Raw genomic sequence first — 25,992 nt, forward strand, 5'->3', positions numbered from 1 at the left:
CCAAACACCAGCTGTCACGCTCAGATCGAGCTACTCTAGCTTCTAGCTAGGTTGAGAAGCACCGATCGCCGCGGACGACGACGGCGTCGCCAGTACAGTGGATAAGTTTTGTTCGCGCGCTGGAAGAAGGAGCGATCACTGTTACGTGTCAGCTCTTGCCGTCCGCCGCCGGGTTGCGTTAGCCTAATTCGTTTTGATCTTCATTGCAGGCTCATGTCATCGTCATGGTCTGGCGCGAGAACGACAATTCGGCAAGGAGAGCTGAGCCGAGCTGATTTTTCATGTGCTCTGCCGGCGCCCCCAAAAGCGGCCAAAACCCCCACCCGCGATCTCGTCGCTAGCGGAGAAGGCTTTGCCTTCGAGTCGAGGCACTGTGATCTGACGGGCAACGAGCTTTTGGCGAGGGCAAATAATAATGAGGAGAACCAGAAAGGCTGGGAAAAGGGTGGGAAGGCCGGATGGATGAATCATTCGGAGCATATCCACTCGCGTCGACAAGGGTGCCAATCCAAGTTCAGTGGCCCGAGTGCTGCACACCTTTTGCTTGGGGAGGGGATGGATAACATAAAGAAGCGCGGCTGCCGTGGTGTAAAGGGGAAAACACACCATCGTGGAATAGTTGCGATTTTGGTGGGAATTAACGTGGCCCTTCTTGGCAATAATGCCATGCCGATTGCGAAAACAAAAATATTTTAACGCAAAAACAAATTATGTACATGCTTTAATTATGCCATGCCATTTCTGCGAGCTGGTTTTATTGCTTTGCCTACATAAAGTCGATTTCCAGCATTAATATCGCAAGCTTCATGGTTGAGAAAGTTCTTTACAATTACCTGCATATTTTATTAGTACCCCCTCCATTCAGAAATTCTATATAACATAACAATGATTTGGGGACGGAGGTAATACTATATAACACAACAATAAAAGCCTGGGAGTGTAAGCTTTTTTCAAGATGGGGGATTTCCAAAGCTTGACAAAGGTTCATTCACAACAGGAGATACTAGTAAGTTTGCACGTGCACGCACGTCTCAATTAATGCAAATATATACACTAAATAAGCCACCTTTTCTATATATTGAAGTTATATGTACACTAATATTTCTCCAGATTTTTTTAAATATCTTCTCTTCTTCATTTGTTTAAAAAAATAGCACGAAAAATATTCTAATCCATTACAAAGATAAATCTCACATAATGAAATGGGTTTACATGGCGTATAAGAAGAGTTTTGAATTGACAGTCGTCATCAACCAGAAGCACGGCAATTGTGTGGTACACAAATAGCAAACAGTAGGAATGAAATCATATATGCTTCTTACTGATGTAGTATGATGAATTACGTTCAAATTTACAAAAATAAGTCAGCATCATCCGGCAAGATCATTCATGCATGTTAAGACCTTGAAATTCATATAAAAAACATGTTTACAAATCTCCTTATTCGATTATCGTAATTGAGTTTTCTAAGATAACCTCCCATGTCTATATCTTATAATAGAGAACAAAGAGTAACATCAGTCATATTATTTTGTACAAAAATCCAAGATAATGTTTTAGCATTAAAGGAAAATCTAATTATTGCTCTCATCCTGAGAATAAATACTCTCCACCTCTTATGAGGTTACATTACTAAGTGGCAGCAGCATACTGAATGACAATCTATCAGGCCTCATAAGAAAGAATTTTACAAACTTACTCATGATTCATGACATGACTGGAACTTCTAATAATCCAAAACCAAACCAGACAATCATTTATTTTTCTGCAGATAACAAGGCTGAACATTTATTGTGACATCTCCAATATGCCCGGAAACAACCTGTAGATCTCTGCATCTGTTGTATCCATCCTTCTTCAAGGACTTCCGATGAACAAATAATGTATCAAAGAAGGTTGTTGCCTGATTAGGAATATGTTCCTTGTGCTCTCCTGTTCTTAGCCTTCTTGGAATATTGCCGTTGTTTCAGTAGCCCACTTAGAACCATCTTCTACAAGGAGGAGAAAATGCCATTAAATTAGAGAAAATCAGAAATTTTGTAATGCATCAACTTCGTTGCGATATAAACACCAATATTTAGGCACAGCCGAAAACAAACACACACCCAATGTTGAGGAAACATACCATGCCTAACTTGAGAAATCACAATAACTGAACCATCCAACAAAATCATGTAACATAGGATGGCATGAGCAGTGCCAACGTAATCGCTATTATCTTTCTCTAAACAATTAAGGAAAACTAACAGATTTATATACTCAGGGACATTATCCTGCAAAATAGTAAGATTTAGCATGGCATTCAGTGCTACAGAAGTAACAGTACAGAGCAGAGTTGTTGGTAGGTATCTTCATGGGGGCACTCATAAGCAACACTTTAAATAGTACTTGAGCCGTTCCAAATGTTTTAGAGCTTACTATTGATAATAATCAACTATAACTGCTACCAAAACAATGTGTGATATATGCCCAATGTCCCATGTAATGGCAGAGAGATCGGAATCAAATAGAAAAAACATATGTTAAGAGTTCAGCTAAGGCCTAGAGCATCAAGAGAAAATAATTGAAAAGGAATAAGAATGTACTCCCCGTAAAGAAATATGGTGGCGTTTAGATTACTAAAGTAGTGATCTAAACGCTCTTATATTTCATTACAGAGGGAATACTTAAAAAAGAAATCACCAGTTGACGGTATAGCCGACAGACCCGAAATTGCAATTTGATCAAAATCTCATGAAATATGAGGGTTAATATTGCACAATGTATAGCTGGTGGGTACAGTTCCAGGTCAGGACAGAAGTGGATTGGGCATATGCCTCATCCTGATGTCAAGTGTGAAATGTTGTGCATCTAAGAGGTAATAAAATCATCACTTCCTTAGCCATAAACCGAATAAATCACAGAACATATTGGAATCATCACCATGAACCAGCACAAGATTGATAAGTGGCCATATCAAGATCACACCTTTAACACAAGAATCAATCATGACCAATAGCGACTTGTTGCAGCAACCCAGTAGTCAGAACGATATAGAAGACATGGTGGTTTCTTGTAGCTCCGGTAATGGCTACGAAAGCTCTAAATTGACCCGAGCTACATATGGACAGGAGAAACCTGCATAGCCAAACCTGCCTATGGAATCTCTGCAAAACAGAGTACACAGTGGAGCCATGCAGCCTGAAGTCATCATAGGGAAGATTATATGAAACAATTTGATCCAATTAAATTAAGAATCTTCTGCTTATGAATGTTCAGCCCCATCCATGCATACAAGAAAGACTACATGAGAGGCAGAGCTAACAACGTTTCTAACTGAAATAAGCTCCATTATCATAATATCATTCGATAAGCACTACGATGATCAGTAACAAAGATGAATCACCAAATGAATCAGCAATTTTCTAGAGCTAGCAGAGAGCTTACAGCTCAAGCATACGCGAAACCGCGCACGGAAGATGCCCGCATCCATATCTCGACAGTGGGGTCGATCCGTCCCTCCGAAAAGATAACTGCTATTTGATCTCGTCTTTCGTCGACAGCAAGTCGATCCCATCCATCCTCATAGGTGCCCGGCCCTTGATCCTCATCCCACATCACGGCGCCACCATCCTCATACGTCCTTACCGGGGCTGGTAGATCCTGTCAGTTCACAAGCACGCAACAAGCCCGATTAGGTGAGATTCGACCAGCAGCTTGGCAAACAAAGGAATAAATATATCAAGGAGAAGGGTGAGTGGTCAAGAGTAGGGGGGTGATTAGTGGAGGAAGCACGCACATGGATCCACCTCTACAGTCCTTGGTCGAGGCTGATGTCGTCCTTCATCGAGCAGAGGCGAATCGAAGACAAATATGGGGCCAAGGGGAGGGCCAGCAGGGAAGACCGGTGAATCAAGAGCACGCCTGGGCAGGTCCTGTTGTGGTAGCCTGGTGGGGCGTCGCGGGAAGGGCGGTGGCGCGGGCAAACGGTGGCGGCGGCGGCGGCGCAGGCAAACGATGGCGGCGGCGGCGTGAGACTTTTTTCTGCCCTAAGTTTTTCTTTGCGGGACATTTGGCGCTGAGGGTTGCGGACGTAGGACGTGGATATTTCTTCACCCGGTGGAGCACGGTCAGCCTGCGGTAATTGCTAAGTGCACACCGTCTCAGGATTGGATTAATCCTGACAGTTAAGTTTTACTTAAGAGGGATGATCTGATGGTACTAATCTAGTTGTGTACGTTTCCTGAGCTGTATTTAAGAAAGAAAAAGTTTGATTGTTTATTAGTAGTAGAGATAGAGATTTCTTTAGAACAGTTTTTTCTTTTTTACGGAAAGCAGAAGATATTAAGAGACCTGACGAAATCTGAAAGACCTCAAGCCCAGCTTGGTCGGCACTACGGCCCATGCAACAGACAGAGTTCGCCACGGCAGCCCACTTCAAACCAACCGGCCCATGCAACAGACAGAGTTCGCCACGCCAGCCCACTTCAAACCAGTCGGCCTACGCAACAGACAGAGTTCGCCACGCCAGCCCACTTCAAGCCCAGCTCGGGTGTTAGCTTCGTGTGCTCGAAGAAAGAAATCCAGTGGTCGCAGTAGAAGAAGAAGCAGCAGGCGCAGCCGAGAAAAAAAAAAACGCCGTCTTCCGCAAGCGCCCTCCGAACCAAATCGAACAACCGAGAGAAGCCATGGAGCGACTTCAGCGGATCTTCGGCGCCGGCGGGATGGGCCAGCCGCCGTCGGACTCGCCGTTGCTCGACTCCTCCGAGCAGGTCTACATCTCCTCCCTCGCCCTCCTCAAGATGCTCAAGCACGGTCAGTCCCTCAAGCTAGCTCCCTTTTGGTCCCGATCTACGCCCTCCTCCGTCTCCACGAAGCTAGGGTTAACTGGTCGGAAATTACAGGGAGGGCCGGCGTGCCGATGGAGGTCATGGGCCTCATGCTCGGCGAGTTCGTCGACGACTACACGGTCCGGGTGGTCGACGTCTTCGCCATGCCGCAGAGCGGGACGGGGGTCAGTGTCGAGGCCGTCGACCACGTCTTCCAGACCAATATGCTCGACATGCTCAAGCAGACCGGCAGGTATGGCCGCCGATCCGGATCGCAGATCTGTTGCTCCTGTCGTTTTCCTTTCTCCCGCGTCAGATTTGATGCCCTTAACTTGTTCATACTCGTTGATAAAGCTGAAAAGGATCGACCTCATCAACTTATTATGCCAATTGATTTACGCACCTGAGCCGATACTTTTTGTTCAGGCTTGTGTGGTTGATTTGCTACTAGTTCCAGATGTTAATTGGTGGAAGATAGGCCATATGGAGTACTCGCTCCGTTCATTTTTGTAAGGCGTTTTAGACATTTAAGACAACACCCATAACAGTTCAATTTCAGCTGTCTAAAATGTCTTACAAAAGTGAACAGAGGGAGTACTATATACGACGATTTTCGATCATTGTTTGATGTATATTGTTGCTATATCTTTCTTAATTACATCTTAGTTGCTATAGTTCCCTTAGGCACATGTCAGTGACCAAAGTCAGCCCTGACGCACGTCATGGTATCCTAGTCCGTTCCCATAAGCTTCTTGTATCTGTTGGTACTTTATTTGCTTACCCCATGCTTGATTTCACACTTCCATTTGTTCAATGCTTTCACTATAGCATGTGGTTATACTTATTTAGAAAGATATGTAGTTACTTGGAGCACAGTTCATTATCATTGTCTAGTTGAAAATTTCAAGGTTTCATCAGCAGTGATCCAGTGGAGGATCTGCCATTGGACTATACTCCTCACAGCCCTTTCATGGCTACCACTGTACCAACTCTAGGGATATATTGCATACATAGTGTAACATAATACACAGAAGAAGCGAATATCGAGTGAACCAATCTGATAAGATATGCTTGAATCACTTTTGGAGAAAGACATATGTTTGTACTGGCTTAGCATCTAACTATAAATTAAGAATTTTCCTGGAGTTGGCGGGCTTCTAACAGGCTCTGCCCCTAGAGAAGCTCCACCCTTGGTTATGTATCATGAATCGTTGATGACGATCTCCATAGACGATATGATGGGCATGATGATGAGCCTAGTGAATGGATAAGTCAGGGGTATTACATAACTCAGATAGTACTTTATTTAGATTAGATGGCTTAACTCATGTGGTAGTTTTGAATTATGCTTCTGTTCTTTCTCAATTGAGCTTGTGTTCAGTTGAATGTGTTAGGATAATACGTCTTCATGTGTTTTATCATAGAAATATTGGTAGGTGGTAGCCCTACAGCTGGCTTGTGTGAAACTTAATATTTCTTCGTACATGCGAATTCATTTTGTTTACAGTTCAGATAAGTGTACCTTAGGTCTATGAGTTTGACATGTAATCTTCTCTAAAACCAGTTATGGTTTGCCTTTTCGACTAATTCAGCTATGTTTCATTATAGAACCAAAGCTGTGCCAGCAAGTTGGAACTATTGTTTACATCATATCATATTGTTAAAGACGTCGGTAATAGATTCTGAGCAACATAGCTTCAAGCAGAATCTCGAATTGTGTCATTGCCAACAGAATAATTTCATATCCTCTTTAGCAATATCAATTGTCAAATTGATTGCTAACCACCTTTTGGTGCGGTGGAGGAGTTGTGGGGGCACGACTTCACAACTCCACCCATCAGGGTTCAAATCCTGCCGCTCACATTTATACAGTATGGGTCTCCCGTACAGTCTTTCTATTAGAAATAAATGTTGAATTGGTTCCAAAAATGATTTTGCAACCCGTTCTAGGAATGCAACACCTAATCATCAATTTATTGTGTTATAGTTAAGCACATATACACTGTCCATGGTTCACCGTCCATGGTTCTGTTACCTTTCTAGTAAGTAGCTCTGATGCTAGCTCTTAATGTGGTCGTTGCCGGAGCCTGGATTTTAAAGATGGCTGTTCAACTATTTGTAGTTACGGGTCTCTTACAAGCTATTTGAAGGTTCCGATAAGAAATTACTACATATTATCCTTTAAAAAACTGCCGTGTATGGAGTACTAAGGATGTATGCTCAGCTGTGCAGTGAACATCATGTGCACCCTTTGTTTCCCAATTTCTGCAATTATTTTTTGAAGAAATTGTTGGCAATAGCTATATCATTGCCACCTTGGATGTTCATTTTTTGACAAACTTGTCAGTTGATACTTGGAATTACTTTGACAGGCCAGAAATGGTGGTAGGGTGGTATCACTCTCATCCTGGTTTTGGTTGCTGGCTATCGGGTGTTGATATCAATACTCAACAGGTGCACACATACACATACTTCGCCAATCTTGTATAAGTTTGTGAAAAGAGTTTGTTGTCTTGAGGCAAACAGACATGTAATAAAGCTTATATGTGTTATAATGTTGAATACTGAACCTGCAGAGTTTCGAAGCTTTGAACCCCAGGGCAGTTGCCGTCGTGATTGACCCCATCCAGAGTGTCAAGGGGAAGGTGGTCATCGATGCATTTCGTCTCATTAACCCTCAGACCATGATGCTTGGGCAGGAGCCACGTCAGACAACATCCAATGTTGGGCACCTGAATAAGCCGTCTATTCAGGTAAAATGCTGATTCTATTAGTATGATAGCTTAGAAATTTCTGTATTGTTCATTCCTAAATGCTTATACTGTCTGTTTACTCCCAGGCTCTTATTCATGGGCTCAATAGACACTACTACTCTATTGCAATAAATTACCGCAAAAATGAGCTGGAGGAGAAGATGCTGCTCAACCTTCACAAAAAGAAATGGACTGATGGATTAATTCTGAAGAAATTTGACGCACATTCAGAAACCAATGAGCAGACTGTTCAGGTGTGTAGCATTCAACTTTCTACTTCCACTGGACAATCCTTTTTGTTAATATAATGCAGGGTGAAAGTCCATGCAGGTTCTTAGATTTTGGCCATGTTTTTACGTGCAGGAAATGCTGAGCCTAGCCATCAAGTACAACAAGGCAGTGCAAGAGGAGGATGAGTTGTCTCCTGAGAAATTAGCAATAGCTAATGTGGGACGGCAAGATGCTAAGAAGCATCTAGAAGAGCATGTCTCAAATCTGATGTCGTCCAACATAGTTCAGACCCTAGGTACCATGCTTGACACGGTTGTCTTTTAGTCTACCACTAGTGTTGTTCCAAAGTCTATCATTCATGTTATGTATCCAAAGCCTGCCACAACGCAGCAAGGCACATTCGGGTTCTAACAGTTTGCTCGACAGACTCAATTTTCTGTAGTACTATATTCTGCATGTTTAATTTCGCAGCAATTTTCATGGGTGTCCTTTAAAATTGCAAGTTCTGGTTCTGCCGAAGTGACATGATTGCTGAAGTCAGCTAAATCTTATGCTGATGGATATGTGGCTGCCCATGTGTTAATATGACTTGTGGTGGAGTAACACAGTGAGATGGCAGCCGCTTCTCTCGTGTTCCGGCGTAATATAATGTGCCGCTCCTAACCCTCTTTACCCTCTATTGTATGTTTAGTATAGGTTCATGCACTCCCTTAAATTCATATTACTTTAAGCTGCTTTAACATGGTTTCATGTGCATCTATGTGAATTAGTAAATTTTAAAAAATACTAAGAAAATTTAAAAAATTCTAAAATTTTGGTGTATCAAACTTGGTCGACAATTCTACTCTCATGTGAAGTTTGTGAAGTATAGACATCTGTGGTATTTTTAATGAAGAAAGTATAATTGGGATCTTACTATTGTTAATCAGTGTTTTCTTAATGTAGCTTTGGTTTTGTCTAATTTACCCTTAGCGGATGCATATTCAAAACAAATAGTAAATAAATTTTAACAGAATAGCAGTGCTTTGTTAGCAAAAATAAAATAAAATAAAATGTAAACATTCAGAACTTTTAAAAATGTATTTACTATTTATTTTAAATTTACTGGTCATCCAGAAACATATGCTTCTCTGAGCCAAAACAGCGATCTCGTTCTTGTACTAGTATTGTACACGAGGTATGCCTCTCGTTTGCGTTCCAGGGAGTATTCCACACGAGGTGCGCATCTCGTGGCGAAAGGTCGACCGAACCATGGACTCGAGATATCTTCCTTCTTGAAACCGGCATGCCCACGGCAACACGTCCAGGCGCGCTAGCTTTGCCACCGACCGCGCGCGTGTACTCACGTAGCCATCCGCGAACCACAGCAATAGCACTATAGCCACCAGCGGGCCGTCCGTCGATCGACCTCGATGCCGTACACATTTTACATTTGCTGAACGACTGCCGCCACTCGTTAGCTCGCCACGTCTGGCCACCTCCGGTGTTGGGCGCGACCTGGGACAGGCCGCATCCGGACGGGCGATAGGCCTGGACATGTCGTGACCGGTCGACGATTGCTCGCCCCCCTGCGCCGACCGAGACGCGCCTTTTTTCATTTGGGACTTTTCATTTCTGTTCTTTGGACCGTCCTATAAATGTGATGTCAGACTTTTAAACATGCTAATAATTTTTTTTATACTTCCTCCGTAAACTAATATAAAAGCTTCTAGAATATTAAAGTAGTGATCTAAATGCCTAATATAAAAGCGTTTAGAATACTAAAATAGTGATCTAAACGCTCTTATATTAATTTATAGAGGGAATAGCAAATTACTGGTCGCGAGCCTGACAGTTCCTTTTAACATACATGACAAATCCAGACATTTTTAATTATTTTGCTCAAATTTGTTATGCTTGCTGAAGAGAATTGCCATGCTCGCAACACGTAATTTGCCTAAAAAACATTTAATTAGTTATGCTTATGGCTTCTCCAACGTCGACCCGCAAACCCCCCGCGTGCATCCGAGCCATACTGTCCAGACAGCGGAAGCCTTTTAACGTGGGCATGTATCGGTCCGCAACAGGGTCCGGACGTGATTTCTCTCGCAAATCGGAGACAAACGTGGGGGCTTTTCGGGAATCTGGACCGATCCCACACCCTCTTCTGACCACCCCGGCACACCAAAAACCTCTCTCCTCTCCCGCGCGTTTTCGGTCAGCGTCCGCATTCATGCCCGGCCAAAGCGGACGTGACCGCTCACTCGCTCCGACAGAGAGACCATCGCCCGCGCCGCTCCCGAGGCGATTGTGGCCGCGAGGAAGAGTAGTGCACGGTAGGTCGCTGTCGCTCGTGTCCTAGGAAGGCCATCGCTCCTCCCCTCCAGTCGACGCCAAGCTTGGTGGGCTCCATCATAGGCCGATTAGTCGCTTGGCGGCGATGTGGAGGCGGACAACTTTACTTCCCATGCCTCTCGAGGCGGAGGTTGCGGAGGCGGAGCTGGAGAGCGCTGAGGCAGAACTTGGGACAATGAAGCTTCAGTTCTCAGGGCTCATGACCGGACACAGGGAACAGTCGCCGGTGACCATTTAGAGCGTGCTCAAACTCTCTCCACTCCTTAACTCTGCTCCCAGAACCGGCGGAGCAGCGCCAAACGCTCATTCCCCAGAGTTGCAAATCCGGAGTGGAGCATGCTGTTGTGCACTTCTGCGGAGCGGCAATTTGCAGGATGTCAAATCGGGAAATCATGGAGTTGGTAAGATTTACAAAAGAAATGCCACCGCCAAGTGAAAACGGTTCGAGTGGGCACACCTGACTCGCTTGTTTCTATCGGTCCTAGTGAATCGGGAGCAGAGCTGCATGTCGAACAGATTTTTCTAGTGCTATTTTTTACAAGGAGCAACTTTTTGAGAGGAGGAGCTGGAGCTGAGGATTTGAAGGAGCTGGATCATTTTCGAACATGCTCTTAGATTAGGTATTAATTGGACAAACTATGTGGCCCATCGATGTGCAACGGATTCTCTCTATTCCACCCTCGCAACATGATATGCCGGATTTCATTGCTTGAAATTATAAGAAAAATGGCGTGTTTTCGGTTCGGTCGGCTTATTCCGTGGAGTGAAAGCACTAGTATGACAACAAATTAAAATACTTTAATGGGATGGGCCGAATCACAGCTAACCCTATTTGGGAGAAGATGAAGTTAGCTTGTTCGACAAAAGTTAAATTTTTTCTATGGCGTACACTATATGAAACACTCTCATGCCGGGTTACGCTCGCTACTAATAGACATATGAAGGTCACACCCAGTTGTTCCACCTGCTCTGTAGGATTAGAAGATACGAAGCATATGCATTCCGTCCCACTCTGATCTTCCTGTTTTGTTGTCTCTGTAACGTAGTCGCGTCTGTGTGGTCCGTTTTTTGAATCTGCTTTGTAAGAAGGTCTCCTCACCACTTACCATTTGTATTATTTGTCCGTATACTATGATTGGGTTGTTGCTTTATATATAAATCGGGTGAGAGCCTCTTTCGGAGAAGACAGATTGACGATACGTTTACGTGTGATACGTGCAACAGGAGTAGAAGCGTGTACGTCCCGTCGGGCCGGGTCACGTCGTGCTACAAGCTGTTGTTTTCGATGGATCTAGCTTATCAATCGACACAATCCAACCTATGCTTGACCAGGGAATATCTGTACACCTCGTGACGTGACAGAGGATAATGCATCGACTCTTGGCCGTGGCGCGCTCTCGTGGCGAGAGGAGGCAGGGCAGCGAACGAAGAGAGCCGATCGATCTTTTCGGGTTCGGAATGAGATACTCAGGAGCTGCCATGTCACAATTCGCCATGCGCCACGTGCCATGAACTATGGACCGTTCACCTGGAAGCGGTCGGCGGGCCGGCTGGCTTCTATTTGATGCCACGCATGTGTGCAGCAGTGGCGTGCAACCGTGCAGGCATGCATGTGTGCAACAGTGCAAGCCTCGTACTACAAGACACTGAACAGGTAACGTGTACGGATTACTGCATGACTTAATGCGATATCGATGGTGGAAAGTGCAGATTAATCCCCAAGGCGAGCAGTTACCCGCGAGCAGTTACGCAACAGAATTCCTACATTCACTCTGACCTGTCCGCGTGCACATACGGTATACCTTTTTTTTTCTGAAAAAAGGTTGCAGATAGAAGGGGGAAAAAAAAGCTGACCCGCCAAGCTTGCCAGCCACACACAGGGATCAGGTGCACCACGCAACAAGCTCAGCCTGACCGTGTCGGCCGGAACGATAACGTTTCAGGCGGCAGCACGTACGTACGACTCGATCGCACCGGCAAGAAGAGTCGTTGCATCTCAAGCTCTAGACTAGATTTGTCAGAACTCAGAAACAATGCTGGTGTACGTATGTCTTGTCAGAGAGCGGACAAGTAAAACCGAGCGAGTAAACAGAATCGCGATGGAGACTGGTCTCGAAGTAACTTATGTGTCACGGGCGAGTGACGCACGACGAGTAACATGAGATTTTTTTTGTTTTGAAGCTGAGTAACATGAGATTAGATTGCTTGCAAAGCTCTGCCGCGCGGGCGCGGGTTGCATCTCAGGGAGGCGCCACCTTGCGCTCGATTGGCGAATGTAGCCGCGCATTAACGGGGAAGGGAGAAGAAAAAACTTCGCAACCTTCTTCCGTCGGCCGGGCTTATCCAACCACCAGCAGGGCCCGGCGCAGTGGGGCCTAGCCGGCCGGCAAAGGTCATCTCGAGGCCAGGCACAAGCCTTCCTGGCCGAACGAAAGTGGGCGTTTGGATGGGTGTGGACGTGTACGGGCTCTGTCTAGGTGAGTAAGTCATCTTAGATTGTGCACCGTGACCAAGGAGGAGGGAAAAACGAATGACCTTAATGTTTATTTGCTAATTAACAACATTGCATGGAATGAACTAACTATAAGATTTGATGGGAAGCGTTAAACCCTTTGCTCGGGCCGCATGTATATTTATAGAAGAGTTGCAGTGGCTTGCAATGTTTTAGAATATCACTAGGACTTTCAGATTACAACGAGAGATAGACCTGGAGAAGAAGAACAGAAGAAGAGATAGAAATAGAACAAGTTTAAACATATCTGACTACCTCTATGTATCCTGTTCTAACGTCCTCCCTCAATCCAAACCTATGAAAATTTCTCTAGGTTTAGATTGTATTTGAACTCGTTCAATCTCCTTGTAGTAAGCGGTTTAGTGAAGCCATCGGCGAGTTGATCTCCTGTGGGAATAAACTTGATATCAAGTAGCTTTCGTGCTACTCTTTCTCTCACGAAGTGGAAATCAACCTCTATGTGTTTTGTACGTGCATGGAACACAGGATTTGCAGAAAGATAGGTAGCCCCAATGTTGTCACACCATAACCTTGCAGCTTGTGGAGTTTTGATCCCTAATTCATATAGAAGGGTCTGAATCCACATGATTTCGGTTGTTGCATTCGCAAGAGCCTTGTATTCTGCTTCAGTGCTCGATCTTGATACAGTAGCCTGTTTCCTTGCACTCCATGACACAAGGTTTGATCCCAGAAACACAGCAAATCCACCAGTAGACCTTCTATCATCAGGACATCCTGCCCAGTCAGCATCTGAATATGCACTAACTAGCAAAGATGATGACTTAACAATCTTAATTCCAAGTCCCATAGTGAACTTTAGATACCTCAAAATTCTTTTTACTGCAGTCCACTGAACTGTACTAGGTGCATGCAAGAACTGACATACTTTGTTGACAGAATATGAAATATCAGGTCTGGTCAACGTTAAGTATTGTAGAGCACCAACAACACTCCTATAGTTTGTTGCATCATTCGGTCCAAGTAACTCACCTCCTTCAATTGTAAGTTTCTCAGAAGTGGAGAGTGGTGTACTAACCGGTTTGCAATGTTCCAGTCCTACCCTTCTTAAAATATTTGTGGTGTATTTCTCTTGTGTAAGAAGTATTCCATCCTTGATCTGTTTTACCTCTATATCAAGAAAATAGTGATACCCAAATCCTTAAGTGCAAACTCCACATTAAGATCACGAAGCAGGCAGGTAGTGGCTTCTGAGCTGGAACTAGCAACAATTATATCATCAACATATACAAGAACAAACATAGAGATGTTGCCTTTGTGATAAAAGAATAGTGAGGTATCTGCCTTGCTTGGAACAAAACCAAGTTGTTGTAACTGAGTACTTAACCTGGAGTACCAGGCTCTTGGAGCCTGGTTTAAGCCATACAAAGCTTTGTCCAATTTACAAACAAAATGAGGTGTGCTCTTGTTTTCATACCCTGGTGGTTGCCGCATGAACACTTCTTCCTCAAGAACACCATGAAGAAACGCGTTCTGGACGTCTAGTTGGCGTAAGCTCCACCCTCTCGAAATAGCAATAGACAATACAAGTCGAATAGTAGCCGCCTTAACAACAGGGCTAAAGGTATCCTCATAGTCAATTCCAAACCTTTGTTTAAACCCTTTTGCAACCAATCTAGCTTTGTATCTATCTATGCTTCCATCAGACTTTCTTTTAATCTTATAGACCCATTTGCAGTCAATCAAATTCTTTCCCTTTTCTGGTGGTACAAGATGCCAAGTTTTATTTTTCATGAGCGCTTGATATTCATTATCCATAGTCCCTTTCCATTCTTTGTGAGCAAGTGCTTCAGCTAAATGAGTAGGTTCACCCGAGCTTGTGAGAAAAGCATATTTGCGAGAGTCATACCTTACTGTACCATCCTTGTATTCCTTAGGCTTGAACACTCCAGATTTTGACCTGGTATGGTGCTGATGAATTTCAGGTGACCCACATGTGGCAGCTGTTGTAGTTTCAAGATTACTAGAGTTGGCCACAGAAGATCCGGCCAAATCATCCTGGGCTGCAGCGCCACAGGGCTCCAGATCCGAGGAGGGCGCACGATCCGGCGGGATCTGCCTCGCGCCAGGCGCCCCAGCAGGGGATCTCCGCACAGGGCTGTCGGCGGGTCTCGCTTCGGTCGGGCTGTCAGCCACACAACGCGCCGGTTCCCGCATGGCGCGTGCGGGCAGGCTGCACCCCGCACCATCTGGGTCCACGCCTGCGTCTCGGTCGGCCACTGGCTCGGCTGGTGGGCTCGCCCTGCCACTTGGCATCACGGGAGACGCGGAAGGCGTCGCTGCACGCCCTGTACGCCGAACTGTAGGAGTATCCACCTGGGATCGAGCGCCTTCCCTGGAGCTGCAGTCCTGCGCCAAATCAGCCTCGGATCTAGCGCAGGTTTCGTCCTCTTCTGCACACATAAAATCATAGCTAGGTGCTGCATTGTTTTCATTAGTATCTGATTTTTTTTCGGAATAGACACATGATCATGTTCTATTAATTCTCCCCCGTGATCAGGACATGTCAAAGGATCCGAGAGAAGGGAGATTTCTGCTTGAAGAAGAGCTCCCGCATTTGGATGAAGTTTGGCAAAAGGGAAAATAGTTTCATCAAAAATAACATCCCTAGAGATGTAGATGCATCCAGTTGAAACTTCTAGACACTTGTATCCCTTATGAAGATTGCTATAGCCAAGAAAGACGCATTGAGTAGAGCGAAACTCGAGTTTGTGGCGATTGTATGGACGAAGATTAGGATAACATGCACAACCAAAAACTTTGAGAGAATTATTATCTGGCTTTTGATGAAACAATCATTCTAAAGGAGTTGTGTTCCCAATAACTTTAGTAGGCAAACGATTGATGAGATAGGTGGCAGCAATGAATGCTTCATCCCAATACTTTAGAGGCATAGATGCATGAGCAAGAAGATAAAGGCCTACTTCAACAATATGACGGTGTTTGCGTTCAGCAGAACCGTTCTGTTGGTGTGCATGTGGACATGAAACATGATGCTCAATGCCTATGCTTCTAAAGAAAGAGTTGAGTTTCTCATACTCTCCTCCCCAGTCACTCTGGACTGTAATGACTTTCTTGTTAAATTGACGTTCAACAAGTTTTTGGAATTCTTGGAAGATAGAGAAGACTTCGGATTTGAACTTAAGCAAGTATATCCATGTAAACTTACTATAATCATCAATGAAGCTAACATAATATTTCTTTCTTCCAAACGAATCTTTGGCATGACCCCATACATCACTGAATATCAGTTCCAACGGAGCATGAGACACACTATTTGATCTAGGATAGGGGAGTTGGTGACTCTTGGCACATTGGCAAGCATCACAAACAGACTCTTTATTTTCACGACTAGACAATTTAAGATTGCCTTTATTCACTACTTGATCAACTATTTTAAATGAAGGATGACCTAATCTTCGATGCCACCTTTCTAAAGATGGCTTGACGACGGAGTAGACTTGGCGATACGCTTGCAGCTAAAAGCTCTTGATGTGATAGGGTATAGACCACCGACGCATCTACCGTGATGGAGGAGCTCCCTCGTTGCCCGATCCTTAATGAAAAAAAATACTTGGGATGAGTTTCAAAAAAGATATTATTATCAGCGGACAAACGAGACATGGAAGCAAGATTTTTGTAGGCTTGAGGGACATGAAGAACATCTTTTAGAAGAAGATCACGTTTAATATTAGGGAAATTAATAGAAGATTGACCAATGTGACATATGTCCATACCTCCTCCAGTTGCGGCGGTGTTTATCTGATCATTGCCATAATATCTCTCCCGGTTTGCAAGCTTCTCCAATTCGCTAGTGACATGATCAGTAGCTCCAGAATCAGCATACCAGATGGTTTCGCCAGCTTCTTCTTGCTCCCCGATGGCTGCAGCTACACGGCGCTCTTCAGGCACGTAATCTTCGTCGTAGCGGTGCCAGCAATCTTTCACCTCATGCCCTGACTTTTTGCAAAGCTGGCAACGCGGCCTGGTGTTGGAGTAGGAGGCGTCGGAGGAGCGTGGGCCAGAGTTGTTGGTGCGCCCACGCCCGCTGTTGTTGCTGTTGCCGCGTCCGCGCCCCTGTTGGTGACCGCGGTGACCACGGCCTCGGCCTCCAGTGCCACGACCACGTGAGATAGAATTAACCGAAGACTGGCGGATGTTGTTACCTTGTAGCAGATTCGTACGGGCTTCAAAACATAGCAACTGATTGTAGAGCTCTTGGACGGTCACCGGCTCGATGCGTGCAGCCAGGGCTGAGATCACCGGGTTATACTCGATGTCCAGCCCTTTGAGCACATAGGAGGTTAGCTCTCCTTTAGAGAGGGGATCACCGGTGCAGGCAATCTCATCGGCGAAGGCTTTGATCTTCACCAGATACTCAGGCACTCAGGCATGCCCATGCTCCCTTTGTGCAGATTGGCAAGGGCGATGCGGGTGTTGACGATATGTGCTTGCGTTTGGGCAGCAAAGGAGGCGTGGATGGCACTCCACACCTCGGCGGCGTCTGAAGAGTAGCGACCTGTGCAAGAATCTCACGTGACAGAGACCCCATAAGGTATCCTTGTACCTGTTGCTGTTGGGCGTACCAGATCGACCGGGCGTAGTTGAAGACTTGCTCCTCTTTCCTCTCTTTGGTGACGGTGATGGTAGGAGGGGGCGCCGGACTTGCGGCGTCAAGGAAGTGTTCCATCTGTGCTCCCTTTATTTGGGGTAGTGTCAGGACCCCGACTCAATGCCACATCGATCTAGCATGTAACACCTCATATCACTTTGCGGCCTCACGCACGGTATTCCCACGGGTGTCGCCTTACCTTTGCCCGGGACCGTTTGCGTCTTTTGGCACACGTATATGATAGTGTCGCTAGCATCCATATGATAAGGAGCCCGGGCTGACATGGCTAGTCGTAAACCCAAAGTGGCACTAACTTACAGGGACAGGCATCCATGACCCAGCATCGAACGTGTCGGTCATCAGCGAGTGAATCCAGGCTGTAGCACTGGGCTAGCAGGACTCCGATGAACCGAGCTGTAGCGGGCTAACAGGACTCCGGTATTCATCGCGTGACATTTCCCCGAAGGGACAGACACAGGAACGAAGAAGGACACATGCCGGCCAGCCTAAGTGTTCCGGAGCAGTAGCAAGCTACCATGGCTCGGTGGAAACACTAGGAGACATTTCCCGGTAAGAGAGGCTACTAAAGGTAAACAACTAGATAGTCAGATCCCACACATACCAAGCTTTCAATAACATACACACAATATGCTCGATATGTGCAAATACAACATGGCATCACAACATGACTCTACAACTCAAATATTTATTCATTAGGCTCCGAGGAGCGAGATATTACAAACATAGGTCTCATGACCCCACATTCAGAGAATACAAGTCAAAGCACAAGCGGAAGCTATCATGTCTGAGTACAGACATCTATAAATGAAAAAGGCTGAAAGCCTGACTATCTACCAGATCCTGCCGAGGGCACAAGATCGTAGCTGAGGTAACAAGCTAAACGTCGAAGTCCACGCGGAATTACTAGTGAGACTGAAGTCTCTCTGCAAAAACATAAAATAGGCAAACGTGAGTACAAATGTACCCAGCAAGACTTACATCAGAACTAACTACATATGCATCATTATCAACAAAGGGGGTGGTGGAGTTTAACTGCAGCAAGCCAGCTTTGACTCGGTGGCTATCCTGAACTACGACTGCAAGTAACTCTTTTGAGGTGGCGCACACGAGTCCACATATTCACCATATCAATACACCACTATGGATCCGCTCCCGTCTCCCTACGAGAACGCCATCCATAGCACTCACGCTTATCTTGCGTATTTTAGAGTATCCACTTTCACTTGTCTATGAACTGTACAAGGGGTCCAAGTTTCCATATCCGAGGAATCCGACTATTCGAATAGATAATGATAACCCTGCAGGGGTGTACTTCTTCACACACGCTTTCGCCACTTATCGCCCTGTACACGTCATGTACCTCGGCAACCTTCAAGCGGAAGCCGGGCGAGGGAGTCGGCCACGACCTGACTAACCGAACAAGTCTCTAGTCCAGGTTTATCGCCTATTCGGGTTCCATCCGCAAGGAGATCCGGCCGGGGTGTCGCTCACGGCCCCAAACGATGTGTGCAGGGTTCCCAAGCCCACCTCGACGGGTGGATCTACGCTTGGTACACCGTGCCACTGTGCCTAGTCTGTCCCAAGCCCACCTGTACCGGGTGCCACTTGGTAGACTACTAACACTACCTACAAACACCATAAACTAGTTGCAACTCCTGGACAGAGATCAAGTTGATTAATAAGTCGAGAGAGCTTGGAGCGCCCGGAGCCCAATGTGTGGTAGTAACTGATCATGGATCACAAACACAGAACTCAGTTCCTGAGGACGGCTGCAATGAGACAACCCACCATGTACTCCTACATGGCCTCTCACCGCTACCTTTACCAAATCGTGTTCACACACTTAGTTCACACACAGTAGGACATGTTCACACACCTCTGATTCATTCCCGATGAATCAGACCTGACTCAACTCTAAGCAGTAGCAGGCATGACAAACAAGCATGAATGAGTAGGCACATCAGGGCTCAAACAACTCCTACTCATGCTAGTGGGTTTCATCTATTTACTGTGGCAATGACAGGTCATGCAGAGGAAAGGGGTTCAACTACCGTAGCATGTAACAAGAATGCCGTTGTTGTCCTAATGCAGTAAAAGAGAGCAGGAGCGAGAGAGTAGGATTGTATCGGAATGAACAAGGGGGTTTTGCTTGCCTGGCACTTCTGAAGATAATATAGCTCTTCATCGGTGTCATCGAACTCATCGTCGGAACCACGTCTATCGAGAGGGGGCAAGTTCCGGCAACACAGAAGGAAACATAATCAATGCAATGCACAATATGATGCATGCTCATGACATTGCAATATGCTGTGGTTTGAGCTAATGCAACTAGCAACCAGATTAAATGAAGTTGGTTTGAATCAAAGATTCAAATTCAAACTCCATATGTGATTATTTAAATGCTATTTAATTGAATTATCCTAAACAGTAGTCATAAGTTGTTCTAACATGCATGAAAATGGTACAGATGGATAGATTGGATTTTTCTGATCATTTTTCATATATAAATTATTTCATTTGGAGTTACGGTTGAATTTCTATGATTTATTGAAGTTTTAGCTATTTTCTGGAATTTCCTGAATAAGAATAAATCCAGTAAATGATTTATTGCGTAAGCACTGCGTCACTGTGACGTCAGCAAGTCAACAGGCGCTACTGCAGGTCAAACCTGACCAGTGGGGTCCACTGGTCAGTGACACAACTAACTAACCAAATTAGTTAGTGTTAGGTTAAGTACTAATCTAGGTTAATTAGCACTAACTAAACCTAACTAATAACTAACAGGGGCGGGTCCACACGTCAGTGACTTAGTGGGTTAGCTAAAAGTTAATTAGCATCTAAACTAAATTAGCAGGGCCTCGGGCCCACATGTTAATGACCCAGGGGGGGTCAAACCCTGGTCAACTCGGTCAAACCTGCCGGCGACTAACCCCGGTGAGGTCCGAGATGGCGGCGATGTGCGGAATCGCAGCACAGGCCACGGTTCGAGGCGCGGATGGCACCGTTGGAACCCCGAGCCTCGTCCGCGTCGTCTGGTGCTAGTGGGGTCGCCGGAGACGACTTAGATCATCGGCGGCGTCCGCTTCCGCGGCGGCCGGAGTTCGGGCACGAACGGTGGCGATGCTACGGCGCACTAAAGGAGAAGCCGAAGAGTGCTACGTGCTCCTGGGGGTTCACCGAGCATGGTGACGTGCTCAGGCGCGGGTTGCGGTGGCCCTGGCCACGACGGCGAGGAACCACGGCGGCGGTGAGCTTTCGGCTTCGGTGGACCGCGGTGCTAGAGGAGGAGAACGACAACGGAGAGAGAGGGGTTAGGTAGAGGAGCTCACGGCGGGGTCGTAGGTGATCTCAGCGGCCTCGGGGACGGCCTGGTGACGACGGATCGGTCGACGGCGGCCGTCGGTGCAGGGAACGAAGATGGCGTCGACGACGGTGCTGCTGGGCATCCGCAGGCGCGTTCTTCGGCTTGGAGCTTCACGACATCGAGGCGGAGCTAGAGGTCACAGCCACGGGGCAAGGGGACGGCGGTGGGCGCGGTGCTTTGCAGCGGCGGGCACCGGCTGATTTGGGCGGCCGTGAGAGAGAGAGAGAGAGCAGAGGAGGAGGAAGGGGTCCAGAGCGAGGGGGGGAGAGGAGCGAGGGGACATGGGGCGTCGTCGTGGCGTCACTAGGAGGGCCGGGGAAGCAGGAGGTGGCCGGGGAAGCAGGAGGTGGCCGGGGCAGCGTCGGCGCCCGCCACGCACCTGTTTGTCCTCCTGGCAGAGGAGGAAGATGACAAGGGGGGCGCTGGGCTGGGCCAACAGAAGCTGGGCCGGCTCTGCTGCAGGTGAGCGCCAGGTAAGTGGCTGGGCTTCTCTCTTTTATTTTTCTGTTCTGTTTTATTTTTTTAAATTTGTTTTGCCACTGTTTTGAATTTAAAATAATTCAAACAATGCCAAAAACTCCTTTGAATATTTTTGTTTTGCTAGATGGACTTTTCCAAAAGCTCATAAAACATTTCAGGGGTATTTGAAATTATATTCTAATTATATGAATATAATTCAAATTCAAATAACTAATGATTTAAATTCAAAGTCCCAAAAATAAATCCTTTTAAAATGTTCATTATTTTTGGTTTGGATCAAAACCCTTGCCAAAAATATTAAACATCTAAGAAGAGCATTTTGGAACAATGAATGAGATTTTAGGGTTTTTGCCCTTCTTTTATTTAGGGTTTTGAGGCTTCCAAATTTCCTCAGTTCAAGTTTCAAAAATTTAAACATGATGCAAACCCTAGGCAGCACCAGAAGCTAGGGATGTGACAGGTAGCACGATGGCCTTCCAGAGGAGGAAGTTCGTCCTCGTGAGCTTCTCAGATGGAGGAGACCCGAGAGAAGAGACACTGCTGAAGGTGGAAGAAGATGCATAGGTGGATGGTGCAGATTGGGTGGACAAGGCGCTCATGGTGGATCCAATCAAGGCGGTATTGGCGGCGGCGATGGTGGAGGCAGCGGTGCTGGCATTGGTGCCTGACATGTTTTCTCTCGATGTCTCTCTCTGGATAGGTTTCAGGTTTCTCTCTCGATCAACTAGATCGATCTCTTAGGAAAACTAGACGTACGAGAGGAAGGGCTCTGATGACCATATAAGATTTGATGGGAAGCGTTAAACCCTTTGCTCGGGACGCATGTATATTTATAGAAGAGTTACCGTGGCTTAGAATATTTTGGAATATCGCTGGGACTTCCAGATTACAATGAGAGATAGACTTGGAGAAGAAGAACAGAAGAAGAGACAGGAACAGAACAAGTTTAAACATATCTGACTACCTCTACGTATCCTGTTCTAACACTAACTACTGCATGTCGTGTTTGGTAGTCTCAAGTCATTAAAAGCATGCACACCCCTCGTCTCTTATTGGTTAATACTCCCTCCGTTTTTATTTAGTTTGCATACTAGCTTTGGTCAAAGTCAAGCTTTACAAACTTTGACCAAATTTATAAACAAAAATATTAAGATATACAATAACAAATCAACAACATTAGATTTATTATTGAATGTACTTTCACATCGTATAGATTTATTATAATAAATGTCTATATTATTTTATATAAACTTGGTCAAACTTTACAAAGTTTGACTTCAGTCAACTCTAATATGCAGAGTAAATAAAACCGAGGGAGTATGTGAAGAAACAAGAAACGAGATAGAAGTTAATGCACCGCACCTAAGTGTTTTGAGATTATTTGGTTTTGTAAGATGACTTACACACATAGACGGAGGGAGTAGTGATTTTTATCCACATTTACTAAACATTAGTTGCCTGAATTTTGTTTTCCAAGTAGTCGATTTCTCACACATATGGCCCCTGAGTGCTCGCGGGGTGATGCAAAACCTCACCGGAGAGGCACTCGTAGAAAAAGGACCTAATGTGAGACACATTAGTCCCAGTTTGATTTTGGCCCGGTACTAATGGTACCATTAGCGCCGGTTCGAACGACTATGCACCAATGCCGGTTTGTTTTGCACCTTTAGTACCGGTTCATGCCACGAAGCGATACTAAAGGGGTGGTGGCAGGCTAGCGTCAGGCCGGGGCCCCGCGGTCACCTTTAGTACCGGTTCGTGGCACAAACCGGTACTAAAGGGCAATTTTCAAACTCTACCCCCCGTGTATCACTATTTTAGTTTTGAAAAATACAAAGAAAATGATAAAAAATTCAAAAAATAAAATTCTTTGAGATGTAGTTATATTACTACATCTACTAGTTAGGAAAATTAAAAAACTTAAATTTGGACATGTTTTGCAAAAAGTGTAGGGAAAATGTAAAACGGCTATAACTTTTGCATACGATGTCGGATAAAACGTATAATATATCAAAAAAATTCAGCACGAAAATCCGCATCCGATTTTGACCGCCTAGGGCCTGTTTGCAATTTTTTAGAATCCTCAAATTCCAAAAGGAGAAAAAGATATGCTCAAATTTAAGTTTTTTTAAATTTTGGTTAAATCTGGTCAAACTATGGTCAAACTACTTATTCAAGAAGTATTAATGTTACTACATACTTATTCAAGAATATTAGTGTTACTAAATAATTATTTCATTTTTTTGAATTTTGGTCAAATCTGGTCAAACTGTGGTCAAACTTATTCAAGAAATATTAGTGTTACTAAATAATTACTGTTTTTTAGAATAATAGTTTCAAACTCAAACGGTGAAATGTGTGACCTAATGCTCAAGCTAAACTGCTGAGGGTTAATAGTATTTACAGCTTACATTTGTCAGGAAAACAACAAGTGCAGACTTGGAAAGTAGGGGGAATAGAACTCCGAAGTTAAGCGTGCTTAGGCCGGGGGAGTGAGAGGATGGGTGACCGGTCGGGAAGTTACACGATTTGGAATGAGTGATCCACACTTGAGTAGTTAAGATGGGCGATTAGAGACTAAATCATCAAATAATTCAGAAAATTGAAAATAAAAAAAACCAATTTTTTTCCCCAAAATTTTCAATTTTTTTTTCAAAAAAATAATACCTTTAGTACCGGTTGGTAACACCAACCGGTACTAAAGGTCCCCCATACCACGGCGCGAGCTCACGCCATGTGGTGGGCTTTTAGTGGCGGTTCGTGCCGAACCGGTACTAAGGGGGAGGGGGGACTTTAGTCTCCACTCTTTAGTGGTGGTTGCAGAACCGGCACTAAAGGCCCTTATGAACCGGTATTAAAGCTCCGTTTTCTACTAGTGGGGAAACGACCTGGCTCAGCGAAACGTCGACCATGGAGCCGTGGAAGAGAAGCAGAAGGTCCGTGTGCAGCTTGTTGGCGTCGGAGTTGGTGGCCGGGTTTAGAGGCAACACTAGGGCAGTGGCGACACGATGAGTCATAGGCTCGGCCAGGAAGGGGAGGCAAAACGATGACAGCAAGATGACTGGGTGGTTGGATTTCAATCCGACAGAGAAAATTAAAAGGACAGAGAAATTGATTGAGAGTAATTTATTTTCACACACCTGGCAATTAGTTGGCCTCATTTTTATCAGAGAGTTTTGTCATTTTGTTCAATTGTATCACTTCATTTCTAAATATAAGCCTTTTTAGATATTTCAATATGAACTACATGCAGGTGTATGTAGATGTATTTTAGAGTGTAGATTAATTCATTTTGCTTTGCATGTAGTCCATATTAGAATCTTTATAAAGACTTTGATGCGACAGTCAGCACAAAATTGATGGCCCGAATAATTTTTCCAAATCTTTCACACAGTACAAACTCAGCAACTCCAAGTCCAATATCCAGTCTACACCAAATAACAGAAGAAAGAAACGCAAGCTTACGATCAGATAGATGCAAACCGGCGAGAACTACACGTACGTCTTCAGGTAGAAGAAGCACATGGGCGATTCTACTAGAATCGACAGTAAATTAGATGGCGCGCCGTTTAATCTCCTTGCCAAGAAACACAAGCCATTGAGCTTGCCACCGGAACCTGGCGGATTATCCTCTGTTTGTAATTGACTAAAGAAAGCTAACATGTCCTCGATACACGGCCGGTTGGCCCTATTAATAGTGCACGCCGGCACCAGTTACAACCGACCTGGACTCTTTCCGAATACTAGTTGGACTCGACCTGACCACAACCACGTACTACTACTGATCCAACTCTATCTCTCCTATCTTATTTTATCACTAATTAACTAATTTAAAAATACGGCAAACTGATCACAAAGACAAAACAGACTAGTACTACTCCCTTGTGTGCTCACGTAGATGATTTTGCATGCATGGAGTTCTAAGTCATGGCTCCACGTCGTCTGGTGCAACAAGCTGAACAGAAACATGTCCAATGAAAATATGCGATGTTGTCTTCCCGTTGTGTAGAAAGTTGTCTCTCAGTTCAACTCTTTGATTGCTGCAATGTACAACAGTAGTTTTTTTTCCTAGCGTCTAGCAGGAACTATATACTTCTCAGTCTTGCTCTGATTCACCTTACTAACAATACTTTTAGCGACGGCATTTGGGGTCACATCAGACTTATACTCCCTCAATGTCCCAATTTTGTTTACTGTGTTACTCAATGCTTTTGTTTCTAATCATTGTCCTGAAGGGCCGTCCGGTTCTTAAACTCCCCAAGCCCAATGCTTTTGTTTCGGGAGTTGGTGCAGAGGAGACTTACTTTGCACAGTTGCCAGATTGTGTGGTGAAAGATCACTTGGCGCCGACACAGACACCGATCGCCCGTGTTCAGGTTAGTGGCCTCATGGTACCGGCTACCGTTGTCGAGACCCAGATTGCTAGGAGATGCCCGGTACATGATCAATGGAAGTGGGAGGCTATTCAGCATGGGTCCGATGCTTACCTTGTTAGCTTCCCGTCTTTTGAGGATTTGAACAGGGTGGATTGAATCCAGATGAACGTGCCATCAGTTAATGCCCAGATGACGGTTACCGCATGGAGATCACAGGAGGTTCCACATAAGATAGAACTTCAACAGATTTGGCTCCATGTCGATGGTGTTCCCCATACGGTGCGCCATTTTTGGGGCTTATGGGCCGTTGGTACTCTTATGGGTAAGACCTTGGATGTCGATCTCATTAGCCTGCGACGCCTTGGAGTTGTCCGTATTCTCGTGGCTATGACCAACACTCAGATTTTGGCAAAGGACAAGGATGATGTTGGGCCTTTTGTCTCGACAGATGTGCTAGTCAAGCTCAAGGGCTACGCATTCACG

The 25,992-nt window shown here is 45.2% G+C and overlaps 1 protein-coding gene and 1 long non-coding RNA gene across 5 annotated transcripts; one reads left to right on the forward strand and one right to left on the reverse strand.

Moving 5' to 3' along the window:
* Nucleotides 1-1,457: 1,457 nt before the first annotated feature.
* On the reverse strand, nt 1,458-4,131 carry LOC123069645 (uncharacterized). 4 transcript variants are annotated; one of them, XR_006432676.1, is made up of 4 exons: nt 3,779-4,088; nt 3,427-3,642; nt 2,968-3,146; nt 1,458-1,991 (listed from the first exon to the last, which is right to left on the reverse strand). It is a non-coding gene; the product is annotated as an uncharacterized lncRNA (long non-coding RNA). The 4 variants fall into 4 exon arrangements; XR_006432678.1 differs by having other exon boundaries at nt 1,458-3,146; XR_006432677.1 differs by having other exon boundaries at nt 2,968-3,642.
* Nucleotides 4,132-4,520: 389 nt separating this feature from the next.
* LOC123069646 (26S proteasome non-ATPase regulatory subunit 14 homolog) lies at nt 4,521-8,272 on the forward strand. The gene is made up of 6 exons (XM_044492555.1): nt 4,521-4,794; nt 4,884-5,061; nt 7,181-7,262; nt 7,385-7,561; nt 7,648-7,815; nt 7,925-8,272. Exons 1-6 carry the CDS (start codon nt 4,668-4,670, stop codon nt 8,114-8,116), a joined length of 924 nt encoding a protein of 307 aa, XP_044348490.1. The 5' UTR covers nt 4,521-4,667; the 3' UTR covers nt 8,117-8,272.
* Nucleotides 8,273-25,992: the final 17,720 nt, after the last annotated feature.

This window comes from Triticum aestivum, chromosome 3B (genome assembly GCF_018294505.1).
Source record: "Triticum aestivum cultivar Chinese Spring chromosome 3B, IWGSC CS RefSeq v2.1, whole genome shotgun sequence".
Lineage (NCBI taxonomy): Eukaryota > Viridiplantae > Streptophyta > Magnoliopsida > Poales > Poaceae > Triticum > Triticum aestivum.